This window comes from Pomacea canaliculata, linkage group LG13 (assembly GCF_003073045.1).
Source record: "Pomacea canaliculata isolate SZHN2017 linkage group LG13, ASM307304v1, whole genome shotgun sequence".
NCBI lineage: Eukaryota > Metazoa > Mollusca > Gastropoda > Architaenioglossa > Ampullariidae > Pomacea > Pomacea canaliculata.
The window spans coordinates 18,112,769-18,128,968 of record NC_037602.1 but is presented as its reverse complement, the minus strand read 5'-3'; the positions used below and the strand labels follow the sequence as shown (position 1 = coordinate 18,128,968).

Here is a 16,200-nt window from a genome sequence, read left to right as displayed (position 1 = left end):
ACATAATTTCAGTCTTCATGGTCAATATGCAATGTCAAGGATTGCAAAAGTCTCAAAAATTGTAGTTTAAGAAGTGCCGTTGGTTTTTACTTGTTTTTGTTTTGTTTTTACAGACACACAATGCACAGATATGTAGGCTTGCAAGTAACAGTCTTCATAAATTTATGATTCCTGTCCAAGTAATACTTTAATAATCGAAATAAATTTCCCTTTCTTGTATTAACAGTAGAAACTTCGAAACATAGGAGCATCTATCCTAACCGTGCTTACATTCACGAGTCGTTCATAGAAACGCAAGCTGGCGGTGGTACAGGTGCAGGTCACACAAACTCCTAACCGGACTAGGAAGTACTCAACAGTAGTGATGACGTTGGTTACCACTGTGGCAGTGATATCAATTATCAGTGCATGCAGATAGCCGTGGTGACCTCACTGGGCTGCTGCTATCCAACGTTGGGTAGTGTGATGTGGACTGAGGCAACGCGCGAGATAAAAACTCTGCTGACATGATGGCGCCGGACAGGTCGACTGCTGTGCTGAGTGCCAAACAGGCTCGCCACCTCGAAACTTGTCGCGGACCTTTCGCAAATATTACAGCGAGACGCAGATTATGCCTGGTGACCATGGTGTTTTCTAGGTGCAGCAGATAGAACATTGTTATCAACAAGCTTAAGATTGTGTGTGTGCGCGCGTGGATTGGTGTGTATACGTTCGCTTCATGCTCACAAGTGAGCCCCGATCATTGTAATCCTTGCTTGACAAATGACTCAATCGTTCTAAGCCGCACACATTATCAAATGTGTGAAAGTGTTTGGCGACTTTTTATAGGACCGCAATATATAAATTTATAATTGTACATCATCAACGACGAAAAAAGTCGTTTCGAATACCGGTGATAAAATTTTTCCGAGGCTGCCATGTAAATATTTACCGTTGTCGCATGTCCGGTTAAAAAGACATCCGAGAAAACTTTCTGGCGACCGTCGAGACATTGTTAGCAACGGCAAGATAAAACGTCAGTCACGTGATGTAAAGGTGCTGCTAAATGCACAAGTAACATCGATGCAGAAGACGCACGTGCAGTAGCGTAGGAACAAGGGAGGCGGCTGCCCACTCAGATAAGATACTGAGGGAGAAAGAATATCTCTTTTCCTTACCCCACCACCCTGCCCATTGATTGAGATGTAATTCTTCACAAAGTACAAAAAAGGTAGAGAAGTCGAAAGAAACAAATGACAAATTTTATTGACTAAGGTAATAGAATGAGCAAAAGTTAACTAGGCGCTTTTTTACATCTAACCCTCAATCTAGAGAAAGGAAACTGAAATACTACGAATACGAAACAAAGGCATTCAAACAGGGCAAATTAAAGATGGAAACAGGTATGTGTACTAAAACGGGGATTGATGTTTAATTTGACAGCATCTTTTGATTAATGAATTAAGTGCAAGCTCTTTTTTTTTCATTATTAGTAATGGGTGTGAGGCATCTGCAAGTGATCAAAGGGTTTAATATAGATGCTGTGAAAGTACAGCTTTGAACTGATATAGACTGGATCACATTTGTTGGAGGTGTGAAGGAAAGCTACTCCATAGAACGCCACCTGACTGTTTCAGACTTGCCTTGAATTAGTCGATTCTAGGTATGGGAGTATTGAGTTTGAGAACCCTCGTTACTTTGGTAGAAAATAGAGTAAAAAGTCTATAGGACATTTCGCCTGTTAGTTAGTATTTTATAGACGAGTACACTTTTATATTTTAGTGTGCTGATAAGTGGCAAGACCCCTAGAGATGAGAAATCAAGAGGGTAAAATTTTGGTTTGAGTAGCACTGATTTGAACTTCTGTTGTTGGTTGGCTACTTTGAAACATTTTTTTGAAATGGGTCGGTTAGGCTTTGTCTCTTTTGTCCGATTTCATAATTTCTATTTTTGTTTGTTTGGTTGGGTGTTTTTTTTGTTTTGTTTTTTTAAGGGTTGAGTGCCATGTTTAGTTGAGTCCAGGACTGAAGCTTACAAGTACTTTGCTTGTATGAGAGCCGAAAGTGACTCAATTTGTGACATACGTGTATTATGTCATCGGCAAACATTTCACACATGATTGGGAGATATGAAGGGGAAGCTCCTGAAGAGATTTATCACATACCCTGACAAAGTATTGGGCGATAAAATGACACTTCTAAATAGTTATCAGTACAATAAAGCCATCGTTATCATAGCAGCGCTCTTGTCATCTTTAAATTTGTTCATTTAAGGTCCCATTATAATTTGATTTATGAGTAAAGACATTCAGTCCAAGAAAAACTAAGCTCTCGGTAACAGAAGGCGAGATTCTATGCATTATCTTTCAAATATAAGTGACGTAAGTCAGTCAAACTGTTTTTCCACCATAATCATAAGTATCGAGGGTTTCAACCATCTGCCTTTATCGACACACAGCTCGTGTGAGCGAAACGTAAGCCGTCGGGGTAGTCACACCATTATCTTATCTGATGTCAGTCCTGTTGTGTGCAGTGCTTCATGTCTCAAAAGCCTTACGTGAGTGATCGCAGTTACATGTCGGCTGCTGCCCTTTGTTCAGCGACTACATCATGACACCTGGCGGTTCCAGCCCGCTCCTCTTGAAGCTCCTAGTGCTGAGCCTCCTGTCCACGATTGTTCAGGGACAGTCAAGTGAGTACGAGCCCGACATGTGTGTGTGTAATGCTTCGCTCTAGACCTCCCTTAAATGATTCACCATTGAGCAAATAAGAATGTCAACGATGACGAATAAAATAATGGAAGTACTCTCACCTGTGATAGTAACTCGCAGCTCCTTTGGTAAAAGGTCTAGAACAAGTCTTCTACTTCCCATATCTACTACTACTACACGATCCACTCATTCTAATATAAGTAATATATAGATGTAGTTCAGATCATTCAAAGATGTAGTAGTCTATCCGTGATGCTGTTGTACTCATGTTTGATAACTCTGGCAAGTACGATGAGGATGACGACAATGAAATTTGCTTTAAAATTCTTTTTTTTTTTTTGAAAAAAGTAACGTATCCAATTGGCGTTTCAAACACCAAACTACGCACATGAAAATAATAACTGTAAATCTTGTGAAGGACATGGTAATAGTTTCAGTCGACATTCCTCGTTATCTATTAGTATATAAGAATGAGGAAATGGAGAGAGATTTGTCGTCAACCATTCGCATCGCGTTGGCTGTATGTTATCTCCTGTTCTTTGTTTTACGCCCATTCACTCAGCTACTGAGTAACATTTATAACACTGTATACTTCTACAGAATGCAAATGTTTCTGGCGGACAAGAGACAAAATACACACACACACACACAAATTTAACAGGAAGTAAAAGTCAATACTGTAGAAGCTGATAGGCCTGAGGGGAGGGGATCCCTCCCAACGGAGAAAGATCACTAAAGGTGGTCAAAAAGATTTAGAAAATAGTCGCCATCCACTTCTCGCAACAGAAAGTGGAACAAGCTGTTTGTCGTTGTTAAGATTTTGTTTGTTTATTTGTTAAATTACTTAGCAGAACACCTTTACGAAGTCTTGCTACTTTCTAACACTGGGATCTGATAATGATCTAATAACTGTCACTGTTGTGAGTGTAGCCAAGAACTTGTCACCTCTTGTCCCAGAACTCTTCCTAAACTAAATCTGCTAAATGTATAATTAACAGCATGACTCTGATTAGCTATACAAAAAGGTATATTAAATCAAATGAAACTGTCAAATTAGGCAATATACATGTATTACTAGTATGCACTAGATATTATAAAATCATCAAATTCTCAAAATACCTCACATTTCATATGATTAGTTCGACAACACTTGCCACGTTTGTTGAGACATATACAATGTGACAGACATTACAGGCAACACAGTCCAAGCCATCAACAACACCGAGTTTCACAGCAGTACTTACGGCGCCACCACAACGGCCCCCTCCACCATTACTACTGTTACGACGACCCCATCCACTACAACAACGACGACTTCAACTACGACCACACCGACACTGCCCTCTACAACAAAAACGCCCTCCACTACTACGCCCCCATCTTTTACTTCTTCAACTATCCCCTCCTCTGCTGTTAATATGACTCTATCAACTACAACTACAACTCTATCCACCCTCACCACAGCTGCTACAACGACTCTACCTGCTATCACCACTACTACGACCCTATCTTCTACTTCCCCATCTACTACTACTACAACACGATCCACTATTTCTAGTACAACTCCATCCACTACTACTACCACAACCACCACCACCACCACCACCACAAGGACTATACCTACTACCACCACTACTCTGACCCCATCTTCTTCCCTATCAACTACTACAACAACTCCATCGACTACTACTACAACTTCAACCACTCTCACAAATGCTACAATAACCACAGCTACTACCACCACTAATCTGACCCCATCCACTACTTCTACAACTCCATCGATCACTACTACAACTCCAACCACTATCACAAATGCTACAACAACCACAGCTACTACCACCACTACTCTGACCCTATCTTCTACTTCCCCATCTACTACTACAACACGATCCACTACCTTTATTACAACTCCATCCACTACTACCACCACCACCACCACAAGGACTACACCTACTGCCACCACTAATCTGACCCCATCTTCTACTTCCCAATCTACTACTACAACACGATCCACTTCTTCTACTGCAACTCCATCCACTACTACTACCACAAGGACTACACCTTCTACCATCACTACTCTGACCCCATCTTCTACTTCCCCATCCACTACTACTACAACTCCATCGACGACGACTACTACTACATCTCCATCCACTATCATAACTGCTACAACAACCGCATCTGCTACCGCCACAACGACGACCCCAACCACGACTATTATGTCCTCAGCGATCTCATCCAACGCTACCAAAGAAACTACATCCACTACTAATACTACAGCGGCTACACCAGCTGCTGCCACAGCATCTACATCAACTGTTACCTCAGTGACTGCAACCACTACTACTAGATTGGCTATATCAACTGCTACCCCAGCGATTCCATCCACTGCTACCACAACGAATACAACCACTGCTGCCAGAACCACTCCAACTACAGTAACCACGACTCCATCCACTACTACCACAACGATTACAACCACTGCTGCCAGAACCACTCCAACTACAGTAACCACGACTCCATCCACTGCTACCACAAAGATCACAACCACTCCAACCACGGCCAGGACCACCCGTGGTCCCCGTATCTCAGAAAACGCAGAAGGTAAGCAGTTTTGCGATCACTTTCTGAATCGATTCGAATGCAGAATGCACCCTGCTCTTTGGTGTTATGGAGGCGCTATGATTACTTATTATGAATGTTTGAATGATAAAACAGACTTTCAAAGCGAGTCGCATTTGTTAACTGAGCTTTCGAATATATCTCTTTTTTCCTTTGCTTTCTTCACAGAAGAATTTCTAATCATACTTTCTAGCATTTTTCACTGCTGTAAGCAAATCAACTTAAGAAAACAAAAGTATAAATTTCCCTTACAGTCATTTCCACACATGGACCAAGGTGTGTGTAGGTTGTGGTCTCATGGTTGGTGAACCATACCATGGCTTACCAGATTCTCCGATGATTACCTCAAACGTATTTTTCTTTTTACAAAAGTGGACGACTTTTATCAGAAAAGTCTTAATGTTATGCGTAATTTATGCGCTTAAATAATATAACCTGAGGGCTCGGCGTTGGTTTTTCGATGTCCAATTATAATAAAATCTGCAACTTGAAGAAACTTGCCTATACTAATAAGACGTATTAGAAGATATCAAAACGCTCAGGCTATGTCGCATTGTGGTCGCCCTGATTGACAAAATAGAGTATGGTAATGACCAGAGAGTTTAGTACACGTGATGATTGGTGTGTGGCTTCCTACCCAATGCAATGAAAAAGCATAAGCAAGAGATCAAGTAGACAATCTGGGTAAGAACTGGGCTTCATCAAGAAGATTTGGGAAGTTTTTTGGTAAAGTCTTCAAGCCACGGGGAAATTAAAAGACCGACAACCGATTGTACCCTTTTCTCGACCAGGACAATCAGCATTGGCATGTGGAACGTAAGGACATGTACCAAACAGGAAAGACCCCACAAATCGTAGCAACATTGAGGGGGGAAGACCGAAACAATTAGTCCTGCCAAGAATTGCCGAAACCAGATGGTCACAGTCCGGACAGGAACGACATGCTGTACGCATGCAGGTTGTAGCAGGGCTTAACTTTCGCGGACAGAAGTATGGTTCCATGATCACAACTCTTGTTAGAGCATCACGCGTAAAGCTTGCTATTACAGCTCAACATGAAAACATTCCATAGCAATTGTCAAAAAGGAATCAGTCTGAAAATGACACAGCTGATGAACACAAAATGTAAGTTACGGCAAGATGGCGCTGACATGGCAGAAGAAATAAAATGGAGAAAAAAATAGAGAAATAAAAGAAGAAAAATAAAAATGGCGCAGACAAAAAAAAAAAAATCCAAATAACATACAAAATAGCGTTATAGGTGCACAGACTAATATTGGACAGGAAACTTGACTCAGATAAACAGGCAACCCAGCTAGACGAAGGAACCTCACTCCCAATGCACAAGACATCTTAGTAATCCCCAGAATCTCTTCACTGAAAGCCAGACAGACCACATCTGTATCAATAGGAAGTTCAATCTGTGAGTAGAGAGAAGTTTAGACCTTCATGTGCTAGCAATCAGTCTAAAGCTAAACCGAAGAAGATTGGATGAGAGCGCCAATACATCACCTCTAAAACACATTCCACCAGTTGTGAGAGAAACGCAGACGTAAGCCAGGAAGCGAGGAGACCGTGGGAGGTATATGAAAAAAATTCAAACACCTTCAGTCATGAAGACCTCTGTGAAAAGCGAGTCCACATCCGGTGGAAGTAGTGAAACGGAAACTGGGGGCTTGATTGTCCCGACGCTACGATCCAAGAATCAGCATCCAGTATCACAAGGCAGACCTTCATCTGGACCCCTCAAGACAGTTGGTGAAAGGAAGGCCATGGAGTGACTGGCACCGAGACCTTGAATAAATTATGATAAAGATGGGTTGCACCTAGACCAGGTCAAAACAAAAACAAAGCAGAGAAACAAGCGGTTTGTGCCCTAGTCGGGCACCAGGTAAAAGAAGAAGGAAGAGCGACAACGTTTGTATGGTTCATATAAAGCATTACTGTAACATTTTTTCGTGAGCTTCTCATTTTAATAGATGCATTGTAAGAATTTATCAAACTAATTAGTTGCCCCTCTGATGTTCAGTCCGAAACGGTGTGACACAAATGTAGTCAACTAACTTATTTTTTGAGGGAGTGGTGAAATTAAATGTGCTTTGAAATACATTTTTGGAGAAATAAGCAAACAAATAGGTAAATAGTATGCCATCAGTTTTTGACATTTGTAATGTCCTTCTTTACTGCAGGCAAAAACATTTACAAGCTGAGAGACCCCGATGGAAACATACTCCAAGTCTATAACTTCACTGGGTGCCATTGGACTGTTCCTGGTGGCGACATTAAATGTGCAGAAGGAAGCTACATTGCCGCCATAAGAAACATTTTCTACTTTTTAAATCCTCAAAATCTTTCCAAGTGCATCCTTTGCAGTGGTAAAATAACTAGATCCGTCTGTTATTTAATTTTAGCAATGATCTTTAAAACGTCCCAGTAAACGAATACATGGATTTCTATGTGTTGTGTGTGACGTGTGCAGTTACATACAGCATTTATCATTAGATGCACCGTGTTCCTCATTTCCACTAACTCTCTTGGCGAAAAACACTACCTCAAAAGAGCATTTTTTTAAAAATTATTATTCCTCAAATGCTTGCGCCATCTGTAAAAACTTACTCTCTTCATGTGAACTGCAGTTCTCATTTTCGCTATGCCTACGTTTTACAGCAACCAAAAGAACTTCTTGTCCTCCTGATGTTAAGGGAAATAATTTGACATTCACTTGGCAGCTTATAGCCCTACATTGAGAAAAGCAAATACATTGAGAAAAACTAGACGAAACTGTGGATCCAAAATGTTTCGCATTATATCTCGTAGTTAGCTGCTAATCTATGACAAATGTAATCTTCAATGTAAGTGCTTCCTTTTCTGCTAGTTCCGACAGGAGAAGGTTGCTATGACACTTGCTGCAGTCGGAATGAAGTCAACGAATGCATATTTTACGAAGATCCAACAAAGGACTTGATCACACCTGTGAAAATCTGCTCTGTAACAAACTTATGCCCACAACAAAACTACGGCTGGACTTCCCTCGATACTGGTTATAGAAGATGCTTTCCTGACATTGCTGCTAAAAGCAAAATTTATTCCCAAACAGCAGAACTGCAATACATCTGTGTCAAAGGTGAATGCAGCTTCTTCTATTTTAAGACATCAGTTCAGACCACATAAAATCAGAATACTCACACAAGGGCACATCATTAAAAGAAAGAAACGCATGAAATTTCAGTTACCATAATATAAAATTATCGCTTTTTAAAAAAATTTTGAAGAACATTCTCTATTTCCAACAATATCACGTTGACTTTTGATGTAGATTAGAGTGGCAGCCTAGCTATATATATAAAACATGTACCGTTATCTTTTTCAAGTCGAATTTGTAGGCGTATGTCTTGAGAACCGAAACTCGGATTTGAGGAAACAGTATTTTGCATTAGGCTTTACCCTATCATTAGAACAAAATTTTGCGTCCCACTATCCCCGAGTGTAACATAATTTTCAAATCATTGTATTATACGTTTCAGGAAAGCTCCTTATCCAAGATTTCTGTTTGTTTTGTTTTGTTTTTGGTTACAATCTACAATTATTAGAGAAATTCTGTATGATATACAGAGATTTAGATGAAAACAAATAAGGAGATTCTGCATGTCAGACAACAAAAAATTGTGATTTTGAATGTAATTTTCTGCAGGTGACTGGGAACTCTTGATGACTCATGAGGAGGATCTCAAAAGTGTTTCCGCTCTTTTCCTGAATTCTTTCCGTGACAGCCACTTTAATCCACATAAAATAGGGTTTAACCTGTCCTGCACTCTTTCGGCGGAAGACAGTAAGTTCTAAGTTTAATTTAACCAGGCCTTGCAGCCATACCAAATAACATCCATCTCTTTGATCCAGTTAACCCACCGCTCAATTGAAAACTAAACATATCGTGCAATGTATTTGTCATAAAGAGTATCAAGAGTATCGAGGAAATTTCGCGGAGCATACACTTCCTTACTAAAAGGTCACAGAATGGAAAAAAGTGAGAAGTGGAAAAAATGACAGAAAAGATTGGAAGAATGTAAATGGAGGATGGTACACCGAACATGCCTTTCATTATCTGTCTTTGCTGACTATTATGTCTCGTTTGCCTCCTTGCTTGGTACAGCTGTTTCTGAAGATTATGATGACACACAGTTGTGCTTCAGCTATATGGATACAAACAACAGACTTAGTTAGATATGGTCAGAATGAACTTCTGCTAACACAGTCGTAGCAGAATCAAAGCCGTTAACAGATACTTCAATTTTAATTTTATATTGTAAAGATTAGGCGGAAAAGGTGTAATTTTAACTAAGTTTAAAGCTTTTTGAATAAAAGTACACGAGTTGTATAGAGGGAGAATGCTTATTTGTGTGTGTGTGCTCAAGAGAGAGTATTCTGGGAGAGACTGAGCGAAGGAACCGCTTTACTAGCCGCTACAAAATATGCAATATACCCTGTATGTGCCAGTAGCTAGGACTGTGACCTACAAACTGCCGATTAATAAAACTTAAAAACAGTCAGGGCTTCTGCTTACTCAAAAAATTGGTACAGTACGCATTTAAAGTCCGGAGGACCCCTTCAATTTTCGTCAATGGGGTCCCCTTCAAATTTGGGCGAAGAACAGGGACCCCTTAAAAATCTGAAGAAGGGGTCCCTGGGACCCCAAAGAATTTAGCCTTAGCAGAAGCCCTGTAAACATCTCAATTTTTTTAAAATTCCAGATAAGACAATAGAAATCACAGCACTGGATCTGCGGCTCTGTAGCGATATCGAAGGTGCTTCCAACACTAAACCTTGTGGTCAGAGGATGATCATAACGGAACCGCAGAACCAACCTTACGTAATCGATGTTACTTCCAATGACGACCAGGGATACCTGGGATTGAAGAAGGTTTACCTGTCCAAAACTAACCAAGTCACCATTCAGGTTCAGTCGGACGGCATAAAATCGTCATTGAACGTGTGGCTGTACGTGGAACCTTCTGGTGGTAAGTGGCAGACATATGATATTTGTGATAAATTGAATGTTGAATACGCGGTTGCCGTGGTGTCACGTGACATAATATACTGGCTATCCACAGCTTGATCATTATTTATTAGCAAACAAGTATTATTTATTTTAGTCTACGAATGATTATTTATTAGGAAACAAGCATTGTATGTGATGTACGCTTTCGTCTACGAATATGAAACGTTCTCAACATACATTATCTACAATAGTACTTAGAAAAAAAAAGTTTAAAGCAAAGTATACTTAAACTGGGATCCTAAGTCTACAGTCACTATAAAAAGAGACCGTGGTTTGAAAAACATGTACAGCATGTATATAAGTATATATCTGCAGGAGTACATGACAACTACGATCATTTTTAAAAAACTTTTTAAAAGTTTTATAGAAACTATCGTCATTTGTACTTGAAAGTAATGTCTTCAGAGCTGTGGGAGAGTGTTGTCTTAAATGCAAAGGGTACAGAAATAGCTTATAACAGGAAACGATTCACAAATCTACGAAAAGGTGCAAGAGTTTAGAGTAAATATGTTAACTTTTTTTCAAAAGGAAAAATCACTGGCAAGTGTAGTGCTCCGATTCTATTTACAACCACAACAACCACTACCACCACAACGGCCCCATCTACGGCCACGAGCATATCCACCAGACGGCGAGTCATAACATCAACAGTTCATGTTTCAAGTCCTAAGACAACCACAGGTATCATCTCTGGCACAACAACTACGGCAGACGGTAAGCAGGTATCTCAGCCATCACCTTTAGCGGGGAATGTCATTACACCACAGATAGTGTAACTTTGGTTGTGATGCTGCACTTTAATAAATGTCTATTAAAGCATAAATCACTCCTTTTCAAAAGCAATTCAGTTCATACTCATCATTTGATATATTGTAGTAGACCTTTAAACCTTCTCTTTGGGAAAATGTAATTAGTGTTAAGGAAACTGCAATTTAATTTCAATGGTTTTATTAGTGGATACATGTTCTTACTTCTTCTACAACTCATAATCAAATGCCAAATGTTGCACTAACATGTCATGAGGAAACATTTTTTATGTATTTAAATGAGTATCAATGAGACAATGCTCTACAAATTGTTGTATATTTTAATTATTTTTTTAATTACCTTGCTTTTAATCCTTATTTTCACTGACATTTCTATTTCAAAAAAAAGTCAGTAAACCACAAATCATGTTTGGTTTTTGAAACATTTTGCATTTTTGTGCATTTTTGCTGTTTGTTATATAATCACTGCTAAACACTCCTTATTAATCCATTTGTTTGGCATTTATAGGGTTATTTTTGATGTATTTGATATTGGTATTTTTAGGAATTTTGGCATATCCTGATTCAAACCAATGTAAATTAGAATATGCCAAAATACCTAAAATTACCAATAATAGCTGTAAAGGATATCTGGGTTCACCCTTGATAAACCCGTTTTCTTTGTTTGGGGTGTTGGGATCCATGTTGGATTCGCATATGGTCCCCGGACACTCCGTATATGGGACCATTACTTCCAGTGCTATTAGGAGGGGTTTCTTCGACAAAACACAGTTGATAATTTCCACTTCAAAAGATTTTCAGTGAAGGTGTTCTGACACTGGGCTTGCTTGGCTGGTATGTGGGTCTTTGTGTGAGAAAGAAAATGTACTCAAGAAGTGAATGAGTGTGGAAAAAAGAAACCCAGAACACTTTGAACATGCACATGTATGAATGACTTTGCGTGATGACGAAGACTAATACGATCCAGGATTATTTCTCTCGTATTAGCGTAAAACAACTAATAAAGCACCAGGCGCAACCGTCTGAGTGGGAGACAGGTTGTCAAATTTATCAGTTGATAGGCAGGTTTTATGCCCCTGTCTATAACGTTACTAAACACAGCTTGATCGAGCTGTGTGCAGGGTTTTGCATCGCGTTGAAGCGTGCGTAAATCATGTAGGGCACGTGATTATGTTAAATATTAACAGCTATTTTCATAGTTTTTTTTTTATTTAGGACATTTAGGACACTCAGGAGGTGAAGTCGGTGGTGAACACTACGTAAACCCAGACGCCAGTTCTCAACTCGACCAGGTCCTCATTTGTGAGTGTTCGTGATGCCGGTTGCATATATCTGTAAACAAACAAACAAGCAAACAAACAAAAAAACCAAACATTGACCATCATATTAAAATATGCATAAGATGTAGTTATAATCATTTGATATTAGTCTCGCATGGCTGCATTTTAACAGCTTCGTTCACAAGTAAAAGTACTCTCTCACGGACAGGCGAACACAGGTACGAGCTTGCAAACATACATCCGAGTACGGATGTTTATCTACGATTTTATACTTCCGTGATTCGAGTAAATACTGACCATGAAAACTGAGGTATATGTGTAGTTTGGATTAATGTATTGCCTGGTACAATGACAGTTTCTTAGAACTTAATGTATGACCAAAGAGATTGTGTTTGATTTCCGTCGGAATTCTCCACCAAGTCCAGATTCATCTACGACAAGGAGGTGGATGCTGTCCCCCCCCCCCCCCCACTCTTTTTTTTTAAACTATATCTGGACATCATCTTCGCTGGGATTCCAACACTCAAGCTGACGTGAAGAAGGCTCAACAGCACCTCTTTGGAAGCTGAAGTCTTTCTCTCTCCCAAAGATTTCTTCATCTCTTTTATAGATAGCATGCAGTCCTCGCTTATCTGTTTTTACAACAGTTTACCGGTGAAGGACAAGAGCAGCTTACATCGTGTTGTATTCCCCTTCAGTCATTGGAACAGCCTGGAGTGCTGTTCAGACTCTGTATAACAACCAGACACTTCTGAAAGTGTCTGAAGTCCTTCGTGATGACAGGCTAGTCTAGAATTTTTCTTCCTCCCGTAGGGCCGCTCACCTGATTTTGTGTACCTGCATGCAGGACCAACAGACTAAGGCTGCCCTTCGTTGTTTCGGACATACTTCTTCTGAATGTTATTGTGGCAAATAAATGTAGGTGTCTTAACCATGAATGTACGGGTCTTGCGGATATGGATATGTTGTAGTATTTTTTGTGCTTTCATACCGAGCTGCCCCCTGGGATAAATAAAGCGTTATGAGGAAAAATAAAAAATTGCTTAACTATTCGCAATAAAACATTAATATAAATTATCATGTTTACTTATATATTTGTACTATAACTCACAACCTCAAGAGTTTTGCTGGCTTTCACAATACTGATTTTGGGTTTGTTCCCAGATGAAAAGATATCTGTGACAGGAGTGTGGGCCACTTTCTTGATAATTTTCCTTTTCCTCATCTGGGCCTATCGCAAGCTGTAAGTATTACTCCTTCTATTTCCACTAATACCCTTCTGATGCGCGACACATTTATCCTCACTGTTGTTTTGTTGACATGATGCCCGCCCTCTATAACTACTCCAACTCCCGTTACCAACGACTGTTCACTTTGCTGTGTACGTAGCCATGACTCATGCAAAAGGTAAAGGTCGTCCTATGACATCCCTTTTTTTCAGGACGTTAGAGAGTGAGGTGTATCTATCTACTTTTAATCATCATTGTCATTGACTTCCTTTCTCCAACAAAAATCTTTTCCACTGCACTGCTGTCTATGAGTTCAAGATGGATGGCGAATCCCACAATCTAAGGACGTTAGTCCTCGTGTGTGCCACGTGTTTTGACGAGGATCAAGCGCCGTCAATTGACAGACTCGTCACAGACCGCTAATCATGTTGTCTTCAGTTTACTTTTTTTAAAATATGAGAACATGTTGCAGAGAAGGGGGAACTCACGAAAATATAGGTCAAATGACTTTGTAAAAAAAAAAAAAAAATGGTGGCCACACTCGTATGAAACCAGGAACCTCTATTTGCAATAGTCAAGCGGCATTAGTTGGTCTCGTTTGGCCATTTAACCCGGCACGACACTGTCCTTCAAAGTATTTTGGTCAACACCGCGGTGGGCAGAGAAGGAACCTGGCCTACTTGGAGTGGACCGGTCGTCCTGTGCAGGACTGGCCCAAGACAGGTGTCCTTTATCAGATGCTGCGTCTATCCATTTTGTCACCACCACCTCCATTTCCCCTCCGGACCGGCATCAGTCAAGAGACGCATGACTGAATGATTTCTGAATATATGGTTTGCTCATATTTGAAAACTAATTCCAGTAGCTAGCAAAGTACGTAAGTTAATGCATAATGTAAACTTTGCAGACGGTATTCTATGCGCGTTACACACTTACACAGATGCTCTGTCACTGTCCATTCAGGAGAGCTAAGCGTAAGCAGTTCAGACTGGGACAAACGCAAAGCCACGAGGTGCCGCAGATGAGAAACACCAAGGCAAACGTGTACGCCACGCCGCCGTTCAGCAACTCGGCCTATGAACCCGGGCGAGAACGCATTAGTCGTCACAGTTACAACCTTCCGCAAGATGTCACAAGGCCTCCCCCACTACCACCACAACAGACCAAATCCCGGATATACGAAAAGACGCCCGCTCCTTCTGTTCCAACTCGAGTGCGTGCTCCAGACAGACCTCGCGAACACCAAAGTTGAGAGTGAAGTAATTTCCCAAGAACAAGGCGGGCTATGTTAGGGCCAGTTGACGTTGTATAAGCGTCTGTAACCTGTTGGTTTCTAAGGCAAAATGAGTGATAATGGTCTAGCTCGAACAAATTCCACAAATGAAAACAAGGCTAACATTCTTTGACTGGAATGCCACATTTGCTGAAAATGTGAATGTTTACAAATCGATGAATTAAAGGGAAACAGGTTTACTTAGGGCAAAGATAAAGAATATGTATGATGCCGAGACACTCTTGATATGGGAGCTGAAAGGAATAATTTTTTGTCAATGTGACAGAGGACGTCGAGCAGCGTCCAAGGAGCGCGCTTGGTGCTCGTGGACTTGGTGATGAAGGAGGTGAAGTCTGACGCCGAGATAGAGAGGGCTTTAAGGTCAACTTCTCCTGACGTCCGTTCGGCCATTGAGGCGATGGACACGAAAACACTACGTCAGACATACGACGACATTCAAAAGATGAAAAGAGACAGGAATTCAACGTATGAGACAGTTCGTAATTAATGTGAAAAACCTTGCAGTTTGCTGCCTGCAATCACATTATCATGCTGATGGCTGTCAGCGTTGTCTATATGATTGCTTGTTTGTTCTTTTAGCGATGCATCTAGATATTTGAAGCAGTTTATTTTTTTGTAGACTGTGTGGGTCGTTTGTGATACATGACGGGAAGAACATGTAATTGAGTGCCAAACTGTTGTCAGCAAAGTAGCATAAGTGTAGGAAATTATGTATTGCTTTTATTATTTAAAATGAAATGTAAAAGATGTAATATATCATGTAAAATGTGTATGCCACAGGCAACTGTGCAGTATATCTTGTACGTATTTTCTACTTGCTATGAAGTGCTTGTGTATAGGCCTTTAGTACTCTTAAAAAAAATTTTGTAGAGAGAAAAGAGAATTCAAAACCAGCAGCTCCTCTTGGGCGCGTTTTGTCCCGTGCACCACATGCATGAGTAAAGAACTAAGTCTTGAGACTGAAGCCAGATTTCTGCTGTGTATGCAAGCTGGTGTGTTTCAGTTGGTAACATTTTTATAGAATAAGGTGCAGGATTTTTTTTAACATGTAGAATTCCCACGCACCCCATTTGCCTTGTCCCATATGTCCACACATTCTGTGTCGTGTGAATCTTGGTGTACCATAACCTCATAAGTTTTGTGCCTGCAATGCAATCTAGTGTTGGTCAGCCACACTGCAAAATAATTGTTTTCAGGCCAAGAGACAGCGCAGTCTTGTTGTCCCAATCATAGCATTCTGTCAATATGGGTGTTTATGAATTC

General features: G+C 40.3%; 2 protein-coding genes across 4 annotated transcripts; both read left to right on the top strand.

Moving 5' to 3' along the window:
• The first annotated feature begins 1,285 nt into the window (after positions 1-1,285).
• LOC112553539 (mucin-2-like) lies at positions 1,286-8,497 on the top strand. 3 transcript variants are annotated; one of them, XM_025220821.1, is made up of 5 exons: positions 1,286-1,382; positions 2,512-2,670; positions 3,875-5,293; positions 7,501-7,686; positions 8,187-8,497. In XM_025220821.1, the coding sequence occupies exons 2-5, from the start codon at positions 2,589-2,591 to the stop codon at positions 8,480-8,482; spliced, it is 1,983 nt and encodes a 660-aa protein (XP_025076606.1). In that variant the 5' UTR covers positions 1,286-1,382; positions 2,512-2,588; the 3' UTR covers positions 8,483-8,497. The 3 variants fall into 3 exon arrangements, with proteins under 3 accessions (XP_025076606.1, XP_025076607.1, XP_025076605.1); XM_025220822.1 differs by lacking the exon at positions 1,286-1,382 and having other exon boundaries at positions 2,366-2,670; positions 3,875-4,402; positions 4,502-5,293; XM_025220820.1 differs by lacking the exon at positions 1,286-1,382 and having other exon boundaries at positions 2,366-2,670.
• Positions 8,498-8,990: 493 nt separating this feature from the next.
• On the top strand, positions 8,991-14,895 carry LOC112554503. The gene is made up of 6 exons (XM_025222287.1): positions 8,991-9,140; positions 10,060-10,326; positions 10,896-11,081; positions 12,350-12,436; positions 13,579-13,657; positions 14,607-14,895. The coding sequence occupies exons 1-6, from the start codon at positions 9,020-9,022 to the stop codon at positions 14,893-14,895; spliced, it is 1,029 nt and encodes a 342-aa protein (XP_025078072.1). The 5' UTR covers positions 8,991-9,019.
• The last annotated feature ends 1,305 nt before the right edge of the window (positions 14,896-16,200 follow it).

Excerpts from the sequence above, each read along its gene's own strand:
- LOC112553539 (XM_025220821.1), top strand. The coding sequence starts at position 2,589 with ATGACACCTGGCGGTTCCAGCCCGCTCCTCTTGAAGCTCCTAGTGCTG. Across the intron at positions 5,294-7,500 it reads TATCTCAGAAAACGCAGAAG|GCAAAAACATTTACAAGCTG; the intron begins GTAAGCAGTTTT and ends TCTTTACTGCAG. Across the intron at positions 7,687-8,186 it reads CAAGTGCATCCTTTGCAGTG|TTCCGACAGGAGAAGGTTGC; the intron begins GTAAAATAACTA and ends CTTTTCTGCTAG.
- LOC112554503 (XM_025222287.1), top strand. The coding sequence starts at position 9,020 with ATGACTCATGAGGAGGATCTCAAAAGTGTTTCCGCTCTTTTCCTGAAT. Across the intron at positions 9,141-10,059 it reads CACTCTTTCGGCGGAAGACA|ATAAGACAATAGAAATCACA; the intron begins GTAAGTTCTAAG and ends TTAAAATTCCAG. Across the intron at positions 11,082-12,349 it reads CACAACAACTACGGCAGACG|GACATTTAGGACACTCAGGA; the intron begins GTAAGCAGGTAT and ends TTTTTTATTTAG.